Below are 17,679 nucleotides of genomic sequence, written 5' to 3' on the forward strand. Positions count from 1 at the left end.
GTGAATTGGCCATGCTAAATTGCCCATAGTGTCCGGGGATGTGTCAGGTAGGTGCATCAGTCAGGGGTAAATGTAAAGTAATAGGGTTGGGGTATGGGTCTGGGTGGGATGCTCATCGGAGAGCCGGTTGGGCCAAATGGCCTGTTGCCACACTGTAGGGATTCTGTGGTGACTCCGGCATTATAGCAGAATGACCTGTACCAGAGAAAGCTAGCCAGAAGTACTAAAACAAGACAGTAAGAGATTATATAAAAATTTGACAAGAGGAGCTAATAAAACAATGATGTTCCGATTCAAAATGAGCCCAGGGCCAGGGAATTGACAATGGAAAATAACGAGGCATTTTGCAAGGGTCTGCACTGTTGAGGATATAAGCCACATCCAAGAAACAGAGTTTAATTCAGATAAATGCGACGTGCTGCATTTTGGGGAAGCAAACCTTAGCAGGACTTATACACTTAATGGTAAGGTCCTAGGGAGTGTTGCTGAACAAAGAGACCTTGGAGTGCAGGTTCATAGCTCCTTGAAAGTGGAGTCGCAGGTAGATAGGATAGTGAAGGCGGCGTTTGGTATGCTTTCCTTTATTGGTCAGAGTATTGAGTACTGGAGTTGGGAGGTCATGTTGCAGCTGTACAGGACATTGGTTAGGCCACTGTTGGAATATTGCGTGCAATTCTGGTCTCCTTCCTATCGGAAAGGTGTTGTGAAACTTGAAAGGGTTCAGCAAAGATTTACAAGGATGTTGCCAGGGTTGGAGGATCTGAGCTATATGGAGAGGCTGAACAGGCTGGGGCTGTTTTCCCTGGAGGGTCGGAGGCTGAGGGGTGACCTTATAGAAGTTTACAAAATTATGAGGGGCATGGATAGGGTAAATAGGCAAAGTCTTCTCCTTGTGGTGGGGAAGTCCAGAACTAGAGGGCATAGGTTTAGGGTGAGAGGGGAAAGATATAAAAGAGACTTAAGGGGCAACTTTTTCACGCAGAGGGTGGTACGTGTATGGAATGAGCTGCCAGAGGATGTGGTGGAGGCTGGTACAATTGCAACATTTAAGAGGCATTTGGATGGGTGTATGAATTGGAAAGATTTGGAGGGATTTGGGCCGGGTGCTGACAGGTGGGAGTAGATTGGGTTGGGATATCTGGTCGGCATGGACGGGTTGGACCGAAGGGTCTGTTTCCGTGCTGTAACATCTCTATGACTGCGTGACTCTATCACTGTAACTCAGGAAATGGAAGGCAGCAACGAACTCGCGAATATTACTGTCATCAGGCATTGGCTCTGAGCAAACTGTTGACAGGCAGGTTAACAAGTCCCCGAGATGGCCTTCATCCTCAGGGGTCTTACAAGAATCAGCTAATTGCAATAGTTGCTGCGTTGGTTTTAATCACGGAATCCCTACAGTGTGGAAACAGGACATTTGGCCCAACAAGATGTTCCAAGATTTAGGGATGGTCCCGCTAGATTGGAGGAGAAAGTGAGGTCTGCAGATGCTGGAGATCAGAGATGGAAATGTGTTGCTGGAAAAGCGCAGCAGGTCAGGCAGCATCTAGGGAACAGGAGAATCGACGTTTCGGGCATTAGCCCTTCTTCCTGAAGAAGGGCTAATGCCCGAAACGTCGATTCTCCTGTTCCCTAGATGCTGCCTGACCTGCTGCGCTTTTCCAGCCATACATTTCCACCCCACTAGATTGGAGACCAGGGAATTGGCAATGGAAAATAACAAGACAACAAGGTAATGATTACAATGCAACTCCTTCGTTCAAAAAAAAAGGGCAGAGGAGGGAAAGCAGGAAACTACAGGCCAATTAAATTTAACATCTCTCAGAGGGGGGACATGGGGGATTATTATTAAAGATGTGATGGCAGGATGTGAACACAAGCTTATCAGGCAAAGACAAAGACAAAATGGGTTTGCGAAAGAAAATCATGGTGAATCAGTCTACTGGAGCTCTTTGACAAAGTCATGTGCTGTAGACGAAGGGCAACCTTTAGATGTACTGCACTTGGGTTTACAGAAATCAATCGATAAGGTGCCACATCAGAGCTCACAGATGGGGATAACTCATTAGCACACATAGAAGATTTGCTAGTTAATAGGAACCAGCAGATCAGTATAAATAGGTTGGTAAATATAACGAGTCATGCGCCAGAGATCAATGCTGGGTCCTCAACCTTTTACGATTCATATAAATGAAAGGTTCAAAGGGGTAATGTTAACTTTGTTGATGGCATAAAACAGGCCATTTCTGAAAAAGGTCTCCCGTCAGGACCATTTACAAGAACACCAAGTTTCCTCTTGTGAATCGTCCACGTGGGTGCGCCGTTGTCATCAGTCTTCTGAAGAAAGGTTGGCTGGACCCGAACCGTTAACTCTGATTTCTCTCCAAAGGTGCTGCAGAGTTTCGCCAGCAATTTGTGTGTGTGTGTGTGTGTGTGTGTGTACATTCCTGGGAGTTTCATCACATGACCTTCTGCCGCCCCCGTCCCGCTAAACAGTTGCCCAACAAAGTCCACAGACTCAGTGCACTGCCCGTCCACGGCCACTTGGAAAGCAAGCGCCCGCTTTGCTAGCTGAGTGAGTGTCTTTTTGATCTTGATTCGACAGCCACATCTGGCATAGATTTATAAATAACGTGCGAAAGTGCTCAAAGAAAATTAAAATGGAAATGCATTAAGCTTTAATGCCTGATGGTTTTTCTCCCGGGCTGCACAGTGTCCCGGAGATTAATCTCCAATTCCTGAACATTTCAGGCTCATCCCAGAGTGTCTGCTGAGCAACATTTTCAAATGCAACATTCAGGGAAGTTGAGTCACAGAATAAGGTGGATCGCTGTGAAATAAGTAACTCCCAGCAGAGAGTTGAAACATTCGGAATAAGTCAGCCGCAGAAGCGATGCGAAATGCTGAAGGTTCAAGTGCAGTACCACGAAAATCTCATAAATTAACAGACTTTTTCTCCATCCACCCCCTTGACTCTGGAGCTCCCTGAAGGGTAACAAATGAAATAGATGCTCCTTGTTATGTCACACCAATCACTTCCAGGTAATCTCTCACACAGACACACACACACACACACGGACACAGACTCGCACACACAGACAGACAGACACACGCACACACACATCGACACACACACACACAGACACACGCAGACACATACACAAACACACGCAGACACAGACACACACACACAGACACACACACACACACGCAGACACAGACACACACAGACACACGCACACACACGCAGACACAGACACAGACACAGACAGACACATCGACACACAGACACATCGACACACAGACACATCGACACACAGACACATCGACACACAGACACAGACACGGACACAGACACACATGGACACAGACAGACAGACACACACGCAGACACAGACACAGACACACACACACAGACACATCGACACATCGACACACAGACACGGACACACACACATGGACACAGAGACACACAGACAGACACAGACAGACACACACACGCACACACACGCAGACACACGCAGACACACGCAGACACAGACACACACAGACACATCGACACACAGACACAGACACACACATGGACACAGACAGACACACAGACAGACACACACACGCAGACACAGACACAGACACACACACACACAGACACATCGACACACAGACACAGACACACACATGGACACAGACAGACACACAGACAGACACACACACGCAGACACAGACACAGACACACACACACACAGACACATCGACACATCGACACACAGACACACGCACACACACGCAGACACAGACAGACACAGACACAGACACACACAGACACAGCTTTCTCTCTCTTCGGTGTACCTCTTCCCCAGTCTACCAAAGGAGGCCAATGCTGTGACCAATCTGTTTGCCAGATGCCACCTGCCTGTGTTCCTCTCTGCCTGAGGCTGCCAATGAAGTGAGAAATAGGTGGATCCAACCAGTGTCAATGTGGAGCAGTCTTAGTCCCAACAGAATGGCTTCGAATCAAGGTTTTGGAAGTCAGGGAGGACAGGGTAAAGTAAGAGGCGGTGGGATAGTCCCCTGAAATGGTTTACTCGTCTGAACGTTAATTATACTGTTCCTGTCGCGGAGATCATAGGAACACACCAACCAGCCTTCCATCCACTGGCTCCATCTACACCTCCCACTGCTTTGGGAAAGGAACCAACATTACCAAAGCCCCCTCCCACCCCGGCGAGACTCTCGTCTCCCCCCCCCCCACTTCCATCGGGCAGAAAACATAAAAGTTCAAAAACACGTACAAACAGATTCAAAACCAGCTTCTTCCCCACCGTTATCAGGATTCTGTACGGACCTCTGAAAAACATTAATGTTGATCTCTTTTTCTGCACCTTCTCTGTAACACTGCTGTATTCCGCACCCTCTTCTGCTGCCCTGTTACTCCTCCTGTGGCACCATCTGCCTGTGGAAAACGCCAAACAACGCTTTTCACTGTATCTCGGTACGTGACAGCAATAAATCAATCCTTCCAGGCAGCGTGATTCCAACTTACTTGACATACAATGACACCGCTCTCCACATCGGCTGAGAGACGTAGCGTCAATTGAAGTGAAAGATGGAAAGGAGGACAGCGCTGTACCCTCCATGTTTACTGCACACTGATCACAAACGAGACAACTGCAATAGTGTGAGGGACAGAACTCTGATGAAGAGTGTATGCAGTAAGTAAGGCAAAACTGATATCTCCCTTGGTAAGGTATCCTGCCCATACACATCGTCAGCTTGCGTATAAAGGCTGGCTGAGGTACAGGTGGATCTGGGAGTATTTATGTACTAAAGTCATCGAAGGTGGTGGGACCACTCTGGAGGCACTTTTAAAAATTTTATTCAAACGCAGGATGTGGCCATCACTGAGCAGGCCTGCACTCATTACCCAGAGGGCACTGAAGAGCCAACCACATTGGCGCTGCCCTGGGGTCACACGCAAGTCAGGCCAACAGTTTCTTTCCCTCAAGGTCATTAGTGAGCCTGATGGGTTTTCCCCAACAGTTTTTAAGATTAGAGCGGCGCTGGAAAAGCACGGCAGGTCCAGGCAGCAACCGAGGAGCAGGAGAATCGACGTTTCGGGCCAAAGCCCTTCGATCAGGTTTTCCCAACAGCCAACAATGGTCTCACCACGGTTTCCATGGCCCTTCTGAGTTTTTAGATTAGATTCCCTACAGTGTGGAAACAAGCCCTTCGGCCCAACAAGTCCACACCGACCCTCCGAAGAGTAATCCACCCAGACCCATCCCCCTCTGACTAATGTAACTTCCTTGAATTCAAACGCCACCATTTAACCATGACAGGGTTGGGACCCAGGTCCCCAGGACATCACGAGTGTCTCTAGATTACTAGTCTAGTGATCATACCACTAGGCCATCACCTTCCACACACACACACACACACGCAGGGTGGTAAAGGCTTGAAAGAAATGGCAGAGAGCGCTGGATGAGTTGTTAATTTTAAATCGGAGATCGATAAACTTCTGTTAAGCATGGGGATATAGGCCAAAGGCAGTTAGGTAACAGATCAGACACGGACACATTGAAGGATAGAACAGGCTGGAGGGGCTGATTGGCCTGCTGCCCCAATTGAAGAAGCATTTGAGATCTTCACTTCACAAAATAGGGGCACAGGAAGGAGGCGGGGGGATAAGCCTGATTCAGCCTCAATGAGGTCTGAGTGCCCCACTTTCAGAAGGACGTAAAGGCACAGAAAAGATCCGAGGAACTTGGACATGAGGACGGAGGGAAAGGTCCCCATTGGTAGAATGATCAAGGAGCAATGGCCCAGATTTAAGAGAGTTGGCAAAAGAAGCCAACAATAATGTGAGGGGCCACGTTATTAAATAGTGGCAATGCCAGTGCAGTGGTCACCCAAAGACATTGTCGGGGTGGGGGGGGGGGGCGCGGGGACATGGGTTCATGTGTTACTGTTTAGGAGGGGCATGTTCCAGGACCTACAACTCACTGGGAGCGGGCTCGGGGATGGCCTTACAAATGACACAGGCGTGGGAGCCAGAGACAGCCATATCCCATGAACGGAACAGCACGGCTCGAGTCATGAACTGAATTGGTCTTGCCATAGTCCTCTTGGCACGAACAGGGCAGTTGCCTGGCACAGGCAGTGCAGAGGAGTGGGTGCACACCAGCATGTGTCTGGACGGGAGAGGTTTGGGAAGGGTCAAGGGTTGAAATAAATCCCGCGTAGGTCAACAGAGGGGTCACTGTGTTGCTAAACGAAGCAGTGTTTGGAGTCACAGCCCTCGTCAGTCACGCCAGATTGTATGTAGCACAAAAGGGCACCTTTCACAGTGCTCAAATCCAATTTGTTTTACCTCACTGTCCAACGTCACAGGGTGTTAGAAGCTCCAGCAGGTGTGTTCCTTCAAAGCTCCATGTTATGAGAAAACTGAGTCATTGTTGTATTTATCAGAGCATCACACGCATGAAAGCAAAGGCAGAGACAAATTCACAAAGCACCATCTTGAATCTTCATTCCTTTCTTACACAGCCCTGATCCCAAGCCCTATCTTCCACCCTCTCTCCACCTCACGCTGTCTGCACCCTCCTCAAAATGCACCACTTAACCAAAGCTCTGATCACTCCTTGCATTGCCTTCTGTGCACTCGGATCGACTTTATGCCGCGTACCTCTGTGATGCTCCTTAAGGTGCTACTTATGTTAAAGAAACTATATAATGTAACTAAACTGCACAATGTTACAGAGTCATATCCTCAGTCCATGCTGAACGTAAGCCCAAACTATACTAGTCCCACCTGCCTGCTCCTGGCCCATATCCCTCCAAACCTTTCCTCTTCATGTACTTACCCAAATGTCTTTTAAATATTGTAACTATGTCCACATCCACCACTTCCTCAGGAAGTTCATCCCACAGACGAACCACCCTCTTGAGCAAAAACATTTGCCTCTCCCGTCTTTTTAAAACCTCTCTCCTCTCATCTTAACGACGCACCCCCCCCCCCCCCCAGTCTTCAAATCCCAGGGAAAAGATACCTACCATTAAACCTATCTGCGCCCCTCATGGTTTTATAAACTTCGATAACGTCATCTCTCCACCTCCAATGTGCCAGTGAAAGAATCCCAGCCTATCTAGCCTTTTTTTTTATATAACTTAAACATTCCATGCCTGGCAACGTCCGAGTAAATCTATTCTCTCCAGCTTAATAATACCCAACGTTGTTGATCAAGAGAGAAGATGTGCATGCTAGCAAGAACATATATAAGTACAGTGTGATGAGTACACTTTCAACACCCAGAGACTGAACACAGGTAGACTGGCAAACTTACACAGTTAGCCAAACAGTAAGTCTACACATGGAGAAACACGCAAAGAAACAAAATTGCGGATGGAAGAGAGTGGAGACGTGATTGTGCTAAGATTTTGCGCGAGTTGGTCAGACACAAATCTGTGACAGATTTCAGTTCTAATATTTGGCCATGGTCAAACCAAAAAAAACTAGGGAAATACCTGGAGTAAACTCGGACTCCAGGGCTACACACGAGAACAAGCAACAAGAACGCCACAAAACGGGCACAGGAAGAAAGCAGAAATTGCTGGAGAAACTCAGCAGGTCTGGCGGCATGTGTGGAGAGAAAGTAGAGTTTAACGTTTCGAGGCCAGTGACCCCTCTGCCTTTAGCATCTGCAGTTCTTTCATTTATTTAGGGAACACAGCAGGGTGTACACCAACAACACAGAGAAGGAACACAGTCCAGGAATTCATATCAAGAACACACATAGGGAACCATAATGCATAATCCGACACGCAGCGAGAACACGCAAGGAGCACACACCACAGACACACTAACAATGACGGAATACTGTACATAACAAGAAGAAACCAGGAGATACTGCAAACTACTTATGAATAAATTGGGGAACAAGGTGGGTACATGTTATAAACAAATTGGGTCCTACAGAAATGGATCATAAACAGAGCGAAATTCCACACAACTTTATGGGTATCTCACAATGCTGCACAGCTAATGAGTTGCTGCCGCTGTGCAGTCTGCAACACCAGTAAACACGGTAATTTTGTACAAAGTCAAATCCCGTAAACATCGAGACAAAGGGGCAGTTTATCTGAAGGAGGGTCACTGGACTTGGAAGTCTTGACTGCTTTCTCTCACAGAAACCCGCTGAGTTTTTCCAGCAATTTCTGTTTTTGCTTCTGATTTCAGAACCCGCAGTTATAGAGCCATAGAGATGTACAGCACGGAAACAGACCCTTCGGTCCAACTCGTCCAGATATCCCAACCCAATCTAGTCCCACCTGCCAGCACCCGGCCCATATCTCTCCAAACCCTTCCTATTCATATACCCATCTCTGTCAGTTTTTATTTGGCAGTGTTGATACAGGGACAATTATTGACCCAGGTACAGGAGGAGGTTTCCTGCTGTTTTTGAACAATCGCATCGGGTCATTGACACTCCCCTTGAAAGGACTGACAGACCTCGGTTTAACGTTTCATCCTAAGGACGGCACCTCTGACTGTGCAGCCTGTGCTGACTAATACACCGAAGTGGCAGTCCAGTTGAGAATCTCATGTTTCTAACCCGGGACCTGGAATGTCAATCTTCTCAGTTGGGATAGAGGCAGTGGGAACAGCCTGGGGGCCTGAAACAGACTCCGAACGGGAACGTTTTCTTGGAGCACACCCCAAATAAACCAGGAAGGAAACCAGAAAACAGTCGGGGAAAATGAATCGAGGGCGAGAAAAGAATTGGTAGTTTCCCGAGGGAGAACGGAATAGGAGAAAAGCAACGGGCCAAACGCACAAAGCCTAAACCAGGGCAAAACGGGTGATATCAATCCAGGGTTCAAGTCCCACCGACTCCAGAGGGATGGGAGAACACGCCTCTAGAAAGATGGACTTGGAAATACCTACAAATTCCGGAGTAAACAGACCAGTACCTAGCAGGAGCAGACTAAGAACGAGCTAAGTCTCACTGTGAGAGTTGTACTGGTTGGAGGAGAGATGTGAAAATGTGGGGCTTTCGAACCGAATAACCGTTAAGACATCATCACGAGTACAACACGTGCTCCACCTTACCAAATGCCTGTGTAGAATCTATAGATTATTAAAGAGTATAGACAAGTCTCAGTTACATCATACCAACCATACAGCAATAGGTGCATCAATCTCATAACTGTCAAGATGTATTTCAATATTAAACCGATTAGCCATATAGTGGAAGATAATGAATTCCTGATGAAGGGCTTTTGCCCGAAATGTCGATTTTCCTGCTCCTCGGATGCTGCCTGAACAGTGCTTGCTTTTCCAGCACCACTCTAATCTAGACTCTGAGCTCCAGCACCTGCAGTCCTCACTTTTGCCTATATAGTGGAAAATAGCTAACTATGGGTATTCATTAACCTAGTGCTAGTATTGAATCTATGTACCTTTTTTTCAAATGTCACACTTTTGATGTACTATATTCCAATATCGTTAGTAAAGTATGCTGTATAGAATGGTATAGATGATACTGTATAGTATCATATTTGCATGAGTTCTATATAATGCAACCGACATCAAGCTGTTCCACAGATGAAATCAGAGCACGTTAACTGTTTCTCGTCACTTTAATGCCTATCCCAAACTCACTCTAGTCACACTCGACTGGCCCTGTTCACTGCACTGTGCTGACACACATTCTAACAGGTCTGCACTAACCCTCTCTCATTCTGATGGAACTGAATTGTCCCTCCTTTATTCCACTGGGGCCAGGCTGACCGTCACCAGCTTATTCATGCAAACCGTTTTCCTTGGGTAAACATCCCTTAGATTGGAAAAACGATGTCTCCATTACATTCCGAGTGTGCTAACATTCATAATGCGCTGTTCTCAGTTAGAAGCTGCTTTATCTCAAGAGAACTTCAGCTCCACAACTATTAGACTAATTTGCCAGTAAATGAGCCCTGTTTTCTGAGCTGTACTCCACATAAAACACAGCAGAGAACTCCAGCTGAGAGGAATATCCCACAGTAGGATGTGCACAGCTGGTCTCCCTTCAATGCAGACTTATAAAGCAAACCCACAATGGTGTGAGTCAGCTCAGACACTGATTACAGCTGAAGTTTGGAGCAGTATTATCAACAGACAGTTGACATTTTACTTTGTTGGGGTATGGTTTAACTGAGAACCACAGAGAAGGAAAATATGCAACTCGGAGGGTGAATCTGAGTCAGTGTTTTCATGTTTACATGACTTAGTGCGAGACTGAATCCCAGTGAGTTTGTGGCTGTGAGGATGCCTGTATCAGAGTGTACCAGTGTGTGTATCTGTGTGTAAACATATTGGTGTATGTTCTGTCTGTTTGTGTACCTGTGTGTGTATCCGTGTGTAAACATATTGGTGTATGTTCTGTCTGTTTGTGTGTGGGCGCTGATGGGACTCTTGTCTCCTTCCTCACGTGTATCTGTGGGTTTCTGTGTTTCATTAGGTGTATGCCTTTACCTTGGTGCCTGTATATATATTTAAGTATTGTCCATAGGAACGTTTCTTTGCGCCTGTGTTTCTGTGTGCATGGGTGTTTCTGTGATTTGTATATTTCTGTGTGCATGCCTGTGTGTTTCAGTGGTTTGTATATTTCTGTGTGCATGCCTGTGTGTTTCGTGTGTTTGTATATTTCTGTGTGCATGTCTGTGTGTTTCGGTGTTTGTATATTTCTGTGTGCATGTCTGTGTGTTTCGGTGTTTGTATATTTCTGTGTGCATGCCTGTGTGTTTCAGTGGTTTGTATATTTCTGTGTGCATGCCTGTGTGTTTCAGTGGTTTGTATATTTCTGTGTGCATGCCTGTGTGTTTCAGTGGTTTGTATATTTCTGTGTGCATGCCTGTGTGTTTCAGTGGTTTGTATATTTCTGTGTGCATGTCTGTGTGTTTCGATGTTTTGTATATTTCTGTGTGCATGTCTGTGTGTTTCGGTGTTTGTATATTTCTGTGTGCATGCCTGTGTTTAAATGTTTGTATATTTCTGTGTGCATGCCTGTGTGTTTCAGTGGTTTGTATATTTCTGTGTGCATGCCTGTGTGTTTCAGTGTTTGTATATTTCTGTGTGCATGCCTGTGTTTCAGTGTTTGTATATTTCTGTGTGCATGCCTGTGTTTCAGTGTTTGTATATTTCTGTGTTTCTGTGTTTGTATATATCTGTGTGCATGCCTGTGTGTTTCAGTGGTTTGTATATTTCTGTGTGCATGCCTGTGTGTTTCAGTGGTTTGTATATTTCTGTGTGCATGCCTGTGTGTTTCAGTGTTTGTATATTTCTGTGTTTCTGTGTTTGTATATATCTGTGTGCATGCCTGTGTTTCAGTGTTTGTATATTTCTGTGTTTCTGTGTTTGTATATATCTGTGTGCATGCCTGTGTGTTTCAGTGTTTGTATATTTCTGTGTGCATGTCTGTGTGTTTCAGTGTTTGTATATTTCTGTGTGCATGTCTGTGTGTTTCAGTGGTTTGTATATTTCTGTGTGCATGTCTGTGTGTTTCAGTGTTTGTATATTTCTGTGTGCATGCATGTGTATTTCAGTGTTTGTATATTTCTGTGTGCATGCCTGTGTGTTTCAGTGGTTTGTATATTTCTGTGTGCATGCCTGTGTGTTTCTGTGGGTGTATATTTCTGTGTGTTTCAGTGTTTGTATATTTCTGTGTGTTTCAGTGTTTGTATATTTCTGTGTGTTTCAGTGTTTGTATATTTCTGTGTGTTTCAGTGTTTGTATATTTCTGTGTGCATGTCTGTGTGTTTCAGTGTTTGTATATTTCTGTGTGCATGTCTGTGTGTTTCGATGGTTTGTATATTTCTGTGTGCATGCCTGTATGTTTCAGTGTTTGTATATTTCTGTGTGCATGTCTGTGTGTTTCGATGGTTTGTATATTTCTGTGTGCATGCCTGTGTGTTTCAGTGGTTTGTATATTTCTGTGTGCATGCCTGTGTGTTTCGTGTGTTTGTATATTTCTGTGTGCATGTCTGTGTGTTTCGGTGTTTGTATATTTCTGTGTGCACGTCTGTGTGTTTCGGTGTTTGTATATTTCTGTGTGCATGCCTGTGTGTTTCGGTGTTTGTATATTTCTGTGTGCATGCCTGTGTTTCGGTATTTGTATATTTCTGTGTGCATGCCTGTGTGTTTCAGTGGTTTGTATATTTCTGTGCGCATGTCTGTGTGTTTCGATGGTTTGTATATTTCTGTGTGCATGTCTGTGTGTTTCGGTGTTTGTATATTTCTGTGTGCATGCCTGTGTTTAAATGTTTGTATATTTCTGTGTGCATGCCTGTGTGTTTCAGTGGTTTGTATATTTCTGTGTGCATGCCTGTGTGTTTCAGTGGTTTGTATATTTCTGTGTGCATGCCTGTGTGTTTCAGTGGTTTGTATATTTCTGTGTGCATGCCTGTGTTTCAGTGTTTGTATATTTCTGTGTTTCTGTGTTTGTATATATCTGTGTGCATGCCTGTGTGTTTCAGTGTTTGTATATTTCTGTGTGCATGTCTGTGTGTTTCAGTGTTTGTATATTTCTGTGTGCATGTCTGTGTGTTTCAGTGGTTTGTATATTTCTGTGTGCATGTCTGTGTGTTTCAGTGTTTGTATATTTCTGTGTGCATGCATGTGTATTTCAGTGTTTGTATATTTCTGTGTGCATGCCTGTGTGTTTCAGTGGTTTGTATATTTCTGTGTGCATGCCTGTGTGTTTCTGTGGGTGTATATTTCTGTGTGTTTCAGTGTTTGTATATTTCTGTGTGTTTCAGTGTTTGTATATTTCTGTGTGTTTCAGTGTTTGTATATTTGTGTGCATGCCTGTGTGTTTCAGTGTTTGTATATTTCTGTGTGTTTCAGTGTTTGTATATTTCTGTGTGTTTCAGTGTTTGTATATTTCTGTGTGTTTCAGTGTTTGTATATTTCTGTGTGTTTCAGTGTTTGTATATTTCTGTGTGCATGTCTGTGTGTTTCAGTGTTTGTATATTTCTGTGTGCATGTCTGTGTGTTTCGATGGTTTGTATATTTCTGTGTGCATGTCTGTGTGTTTCGATGGTTTGTATATTTCTGTGTGCATGTCTGTGTGTTTCGGTGTTTGTATATTTCTGTGTGCATGCCTGTGTTTCAGTGTTTGTATATTTCTGTGTGCATGCATGTGTATTTCAGTGTTTGTATATTTCAGTGTGCATGCATGTGTATTTCAGTGTTTGTATATTTCTGTGTGCATGCCTGTGTTTCAGTGTTTGTATATTTCTGTGTGTTTCAGTGTTTGTATATTTCTGTGTTTCAGTGTTTGTATATTTCTGTGTTTCAGTGTTTGTATATTTCTGTGTGTTTCAGTGTTTGTATATTTGTGTGTGTATATTTGTGTGTGTTTCTGTGTGTGTATATTTGTGTGTGTTTCTGTGGGTGTATATTTCTGTGTGCATGTCTGTGTGTTTCAGTGTTTGTATATTTGTGTGTGTATATTTGTGTGTGTTTCTGTGTGTGTATATTTGTGTGTGTTTCTGTGGGTGTATATTTCTGTGTGCATGTCTGTGTGTTTCAGTGTTTGTATATTTCTGTGTGTTTCTGTGTGTATATTTCTGTGTGCATGCCTGTGTGTATATTTCTGTGTGCATGCCTGTGTGTATATTTCTGTGTGTTTCTGTGTGTGCATGTCTGTGTGTTTCTCTGTGTGTGTATTTCTGTGTGTGTGTATATTTCTGTGTGCATGCCTGTGTGTTTCAGTGTGTGTATATTTCTGTGTGCATGCCTGTGTGTTTCAGTGTGTGTATATTTCTGTGTGCATGCCTGTGTGTTTCAGTGTGTGTATATTTCTGTGTGCATGCCTGTATATTGCTGACCGTTTCCGAGCGTGCAGTATAGGGTGCGTGTGCAGTGTGTTGCACTTCAGTCCGTATCTCTGTGTGTGTGTGTGTCTGGTCGGACGGGGAGATGTACTGGAGGAGGAGGATGGTGCTGGAGATGGGGGGGACAGAGCGAAGGGGTCCCGCGCTGGTTAAGAAGTCGGAGCTGGTTAACCCAGCAACTTACCACATTGGTGAGGAAATCGGCTTCGTTCAGATCTTCCAAATCCACGAGGCTGGAGGCTGCGAACAGCTTTTCCACGCCGAAGTTATCCAGGATATCCATAGTGGGCTTTGCCGGAGGCTCAGGGAAGGCAGGGCTGATGGTGAGTGGGTCCTGGCGAGGGGGTGTCGGAGGCTCAGGGGAATTACCTCCAGGGAGCCCGGGCTCCTTCAACCGTGCTCCGGGGCTTTGCTAAAGGACTTTCCCCCCCTCCTCTCTCCCTCCTCTCCCTCCACCCTGCTCCAGCTGCAGTGTGTGGGAGCAGCTCTCCCTCTCCCTGTGTGTGTGTGTGTATGTGGCTGTCAGCTCTCTCTGGTGCCTGGGTTTGATGTCAGTTTAACACAAACTGCAGATCCCAGTCTCTCTCTCTCTGTCTGTGTCTCCTTGTCTGAACTCCGACCCAAACTTCATATGACTATCACTAGCTAGTTCACACAGCTTTCCCCAGCCCTCCACACTCACGTCACTCCTCTCTCTCTCTCTCTCCCTTCACTATTAACCCTTTCAGTTCTGCCAGCCTGCAGCTGTAGGCGCATGCACTGTTAGAAGGTTAAAAATCACACACAACACCGGGTTACAGTCCAACAGGGTTTAACTGGAAGCACACCAGCTTTCGGAGCGACGCTCCCTCTCTGAATCAGTACTGTTAGAACAACAGCTCGCCCACTCTCAGAGACCGCTGGGGTGACCCAAGGCAACACAAAACAGAAAGAACTCTTCCCCACTCCTCATCTTGATCCCTCTGCCCCCCCCCCCCCCCCTTCTCAGACTGCGTCCCGGTGAGGGGGCTTTTGCCCGAAACGTCCTGCTCCTCGGATGCTGCCCGACCCGCTGTGCTTTTCCAGCACCGCGCTCTCTGATCTGGACTCTGATCTCCAGCACCTGCAGTCCTCACTTTCGCCTACTACTGGCAAAAAGAAAAAGGCTTAGCGACCTGAGCTGTCACTGAGGCAACACCATTTTAGCTACCCAACCCCACTAAAGGAAGCCCCCCCCCCTCCCCCCGGTGATTTATTTTTGTCACACGGACCGAGGTATGGGTGAAAGCTATTGTATTGTGTGCCCAACAGGCAAATCATAAGTGCATCAGGGTAATGGTGCACAAGGCAGGGTTACAGCTCCAGGGACCATGAAGAGAAAGGTCAGCTCTCATACACTGGAAGTCTTTCCCTCACAGCGGGGAAGAAGCTGTTCTTGAATCTGTTGGTCCGTGTTCTCAACCTTCTGTGTCTTCTGCCAAACGGAAGAGGGTACAACTGGGTTGGGGGGTGGGGGGGCGCTTTGGTTATGTTGATTAAGTGTGGGGCTGGAAAAGGCACAGCAGATCAGGCAGCATCTGAGCAGCAAGACCGTCCTTTTACGGCCGGACAGCGAAGGGGTTATGCCCGAAATGTCGACTCTCCTGCTCCTCAGATGCTGCCTGCCCTGCGGTGCCTCTTCCAGCTCCTCGACTTTGTCGACTCAAAGTCTCCAGCACCTGCAGCCCCCGCTGTCTCCTGTTCGGTGACGTTGGCCGCTTTGCCCAGACAGATGGAGTTCAGTGGGTGGAAGGCTGCTTTCCGTGATGGGTGTGGATGTGTTCGCCGCTCTCTGTCACTTCTCGCAGCCTGGCGCCGTGAACACTGCTCAGAGTGGATGTGGACCTGCTGAATTTCCTTAGCCTTCTGAGGAAGTTAGAGGGGTCGGTGTGTGTTGACATGGGTGGACCAGGACAGATTGTCAGTGATAATTACTCCAAGGAACTTGAAGCTGTCGACCACCTCCACCTCAGTGCCAGCACTGAATACATCCTCCCTGTCTGACCCACTTTTACCAACATTACCAGTGACACCCTGGTCCACTCCTTAACCAGCCCCAGCCCCCTTTCACAGCCTTTCAAGACTGACCATTGAGTTCAGCAGCTTCAGATCAGGAACTCTTCCGCCATCTTGGTGTTTAATTTTACCAAATTCCAGTTCATGGATGTTATACCTTTGCTGTAACTGAGCAGTGTTTTATTTGGCCATTAACACCGGACCAATGCTTTGTTTTTTTAAAACAAAACTACAGCCATTATCATTCCCTTAGCCTCTTATTCCATGACATCTTTGTCATTTCATCGCTCCCTCCCAAACCTTCCTTTAAAGTTTCTTCTTGACCTCCCCCATTTCTTTTCAGTATGACACACACATTTCCCATTTCCTTGTCTCTCTCTCTCTCTCTCTTCAGTGTTGGAGAAAGTCATCCTGGACGCAACTCCAACTCTCTTTCTCAGACGTTGGCGGACCAGCTGCCTTTCTGACGCTGAGTTCTTTCAGCGCTGCTGGTTTTTATCAACCCTGAAGACTTGGTAGACAATGCTCGAACATTTGCCTGCAATCCTCCCAACACTTGGGTAAGGCAGAAATGAGGTGGGAAGAGAGTTGAAAAATCTGCCGTCGTAAATTCATCAATTCCGGGCCCTCACCACAGCAATATGGACTCCTAGAGTGACTGAACATACCATCACACATGCAGCACGATGGTTCACTGGTTAACATGACTACCCCACAGGTTCGATTCTAACCTCGGGTGCCTGTCTGTGAGGAGTTTGCATATCCTCCCCATGTCGGTGTAGATTCCCTCTGGGTGTTAGATTAGATTAGATTCCCTACTGGGTGGAAACAGGCCCTTCGGCCCAACCAGTCCACACCAAAGAGTAACCCACCCGGACCCATTTCCCTCTGACTATTGCACCTAACACTACGGGCAATTTAGCATGGCCAATTCGCCTCACCTGCACATCTTTGGACTGTGGGAGGAAACCGCAGACACGGGGGAGAACGTGCAAACTCCACACAGACAGTCGCCCGAGGCTGGAATCGAACCCGGGTCCCTGGCGCTCTGGGGCAGCAGTGCCAACCACTGAGCCACCGTGCCACCCGGTGCTCTGGTCTCCTCCCGCAATCCAAAGATGTGCCCGATTAGGTGGATTGGCCAGGCTAAATTGTCCAGGGATGTGCAGATTAGCCATGGGAAATACAAGGGTGGGGGGTGGAGGAGTAGGGTTTGTGTAAACTCGATGGGCTGAATGGATGCTATGTGAGATCACCCACCCAGTGTCTCTGTTCCTTCATTTTATTTGCAAGTTAGCCACATCTGAATGCCCAGTTAGCGATATGTGGCGAGTGACTACGAGGTTGGACATGATTGTAGCTGCTCGGAAGTGGTGCCAAACCTACAAGGACAGCAAAGAGTTGAGTGGGGAGTCTCCAAAGCTCACAAGTGCTCCCTGCTGGATGACCTGGTGAAGACCATCTTTGTGCCGGCTGTAATACAGGTAAATCCCTGGGGGAATATCATGAAGAGAAAACAGAATTAAAGACAAGAGAGGAAACCATCTTCAAATAAATTGAGGAGTTAAGAAATTTAATGGAATTCTATCATTCTATCGCACAACAATTAGAGCTCTAAATGTAGAGAAGCTGCCTCTGCAGCTGTGAGGTGTAAAAATAGATGTGTATATTTTGATGACTGAAATGATCTTTAAGTCTAAAAGTGTCCTGTTTAAAAAAAAAAATGTATATATTTCTATTTTTTGCCCAGAAAACAGAGCTGTTAAATAT

At 46.2% G+C, this 17,679-nt stretch overlaps 1 protein-coding gene across 1 annotated transcript in view; it reads right to left on the bottom strand.

The window, feature by feature from the left end:
• The window catches only part of creb3l1 (cAMP responsive element binding protein 3-like 1), a 194,602-nt gene extending 180,109 nt beyond the window's left edge, over positions 1–14,493 (bottom strand). Inside the window, exon 1 of the mRNA XM_043706199.2 lies at positions 14,060–14,493. Within this exon, the coding sequence (XP_043562134.2) occupies positions 14,060–14,158 (99 nt within the window). The 5' untranslated portion in view covers positions 14,159–14,493. The remainder of the gene's footprint in view (positions 1–14,059) is intronic.
• Positions 14,494–17,679: the final 3,186 nt, after the last annotated feature.

The sequence above is a fragment of the Chiloscyllium plagiosum genome, unplaced genomic scaffold (assembly GCF_037043375.1).
Source record: "Chiloscyllium plagiosum isolate Xiang-an unplaced genomic scaffold, Cpla_swu_hap1 HiC_scaffold_18, whole genome shotgun sequence".
Lineage (NCBI taxonomy): Eukaryota > Metazoa > Chordata > Chondrichthyes > Orectolobiformes > Hemiscylliidae > Chiloscyllium > Chiloscyllium plagiosum.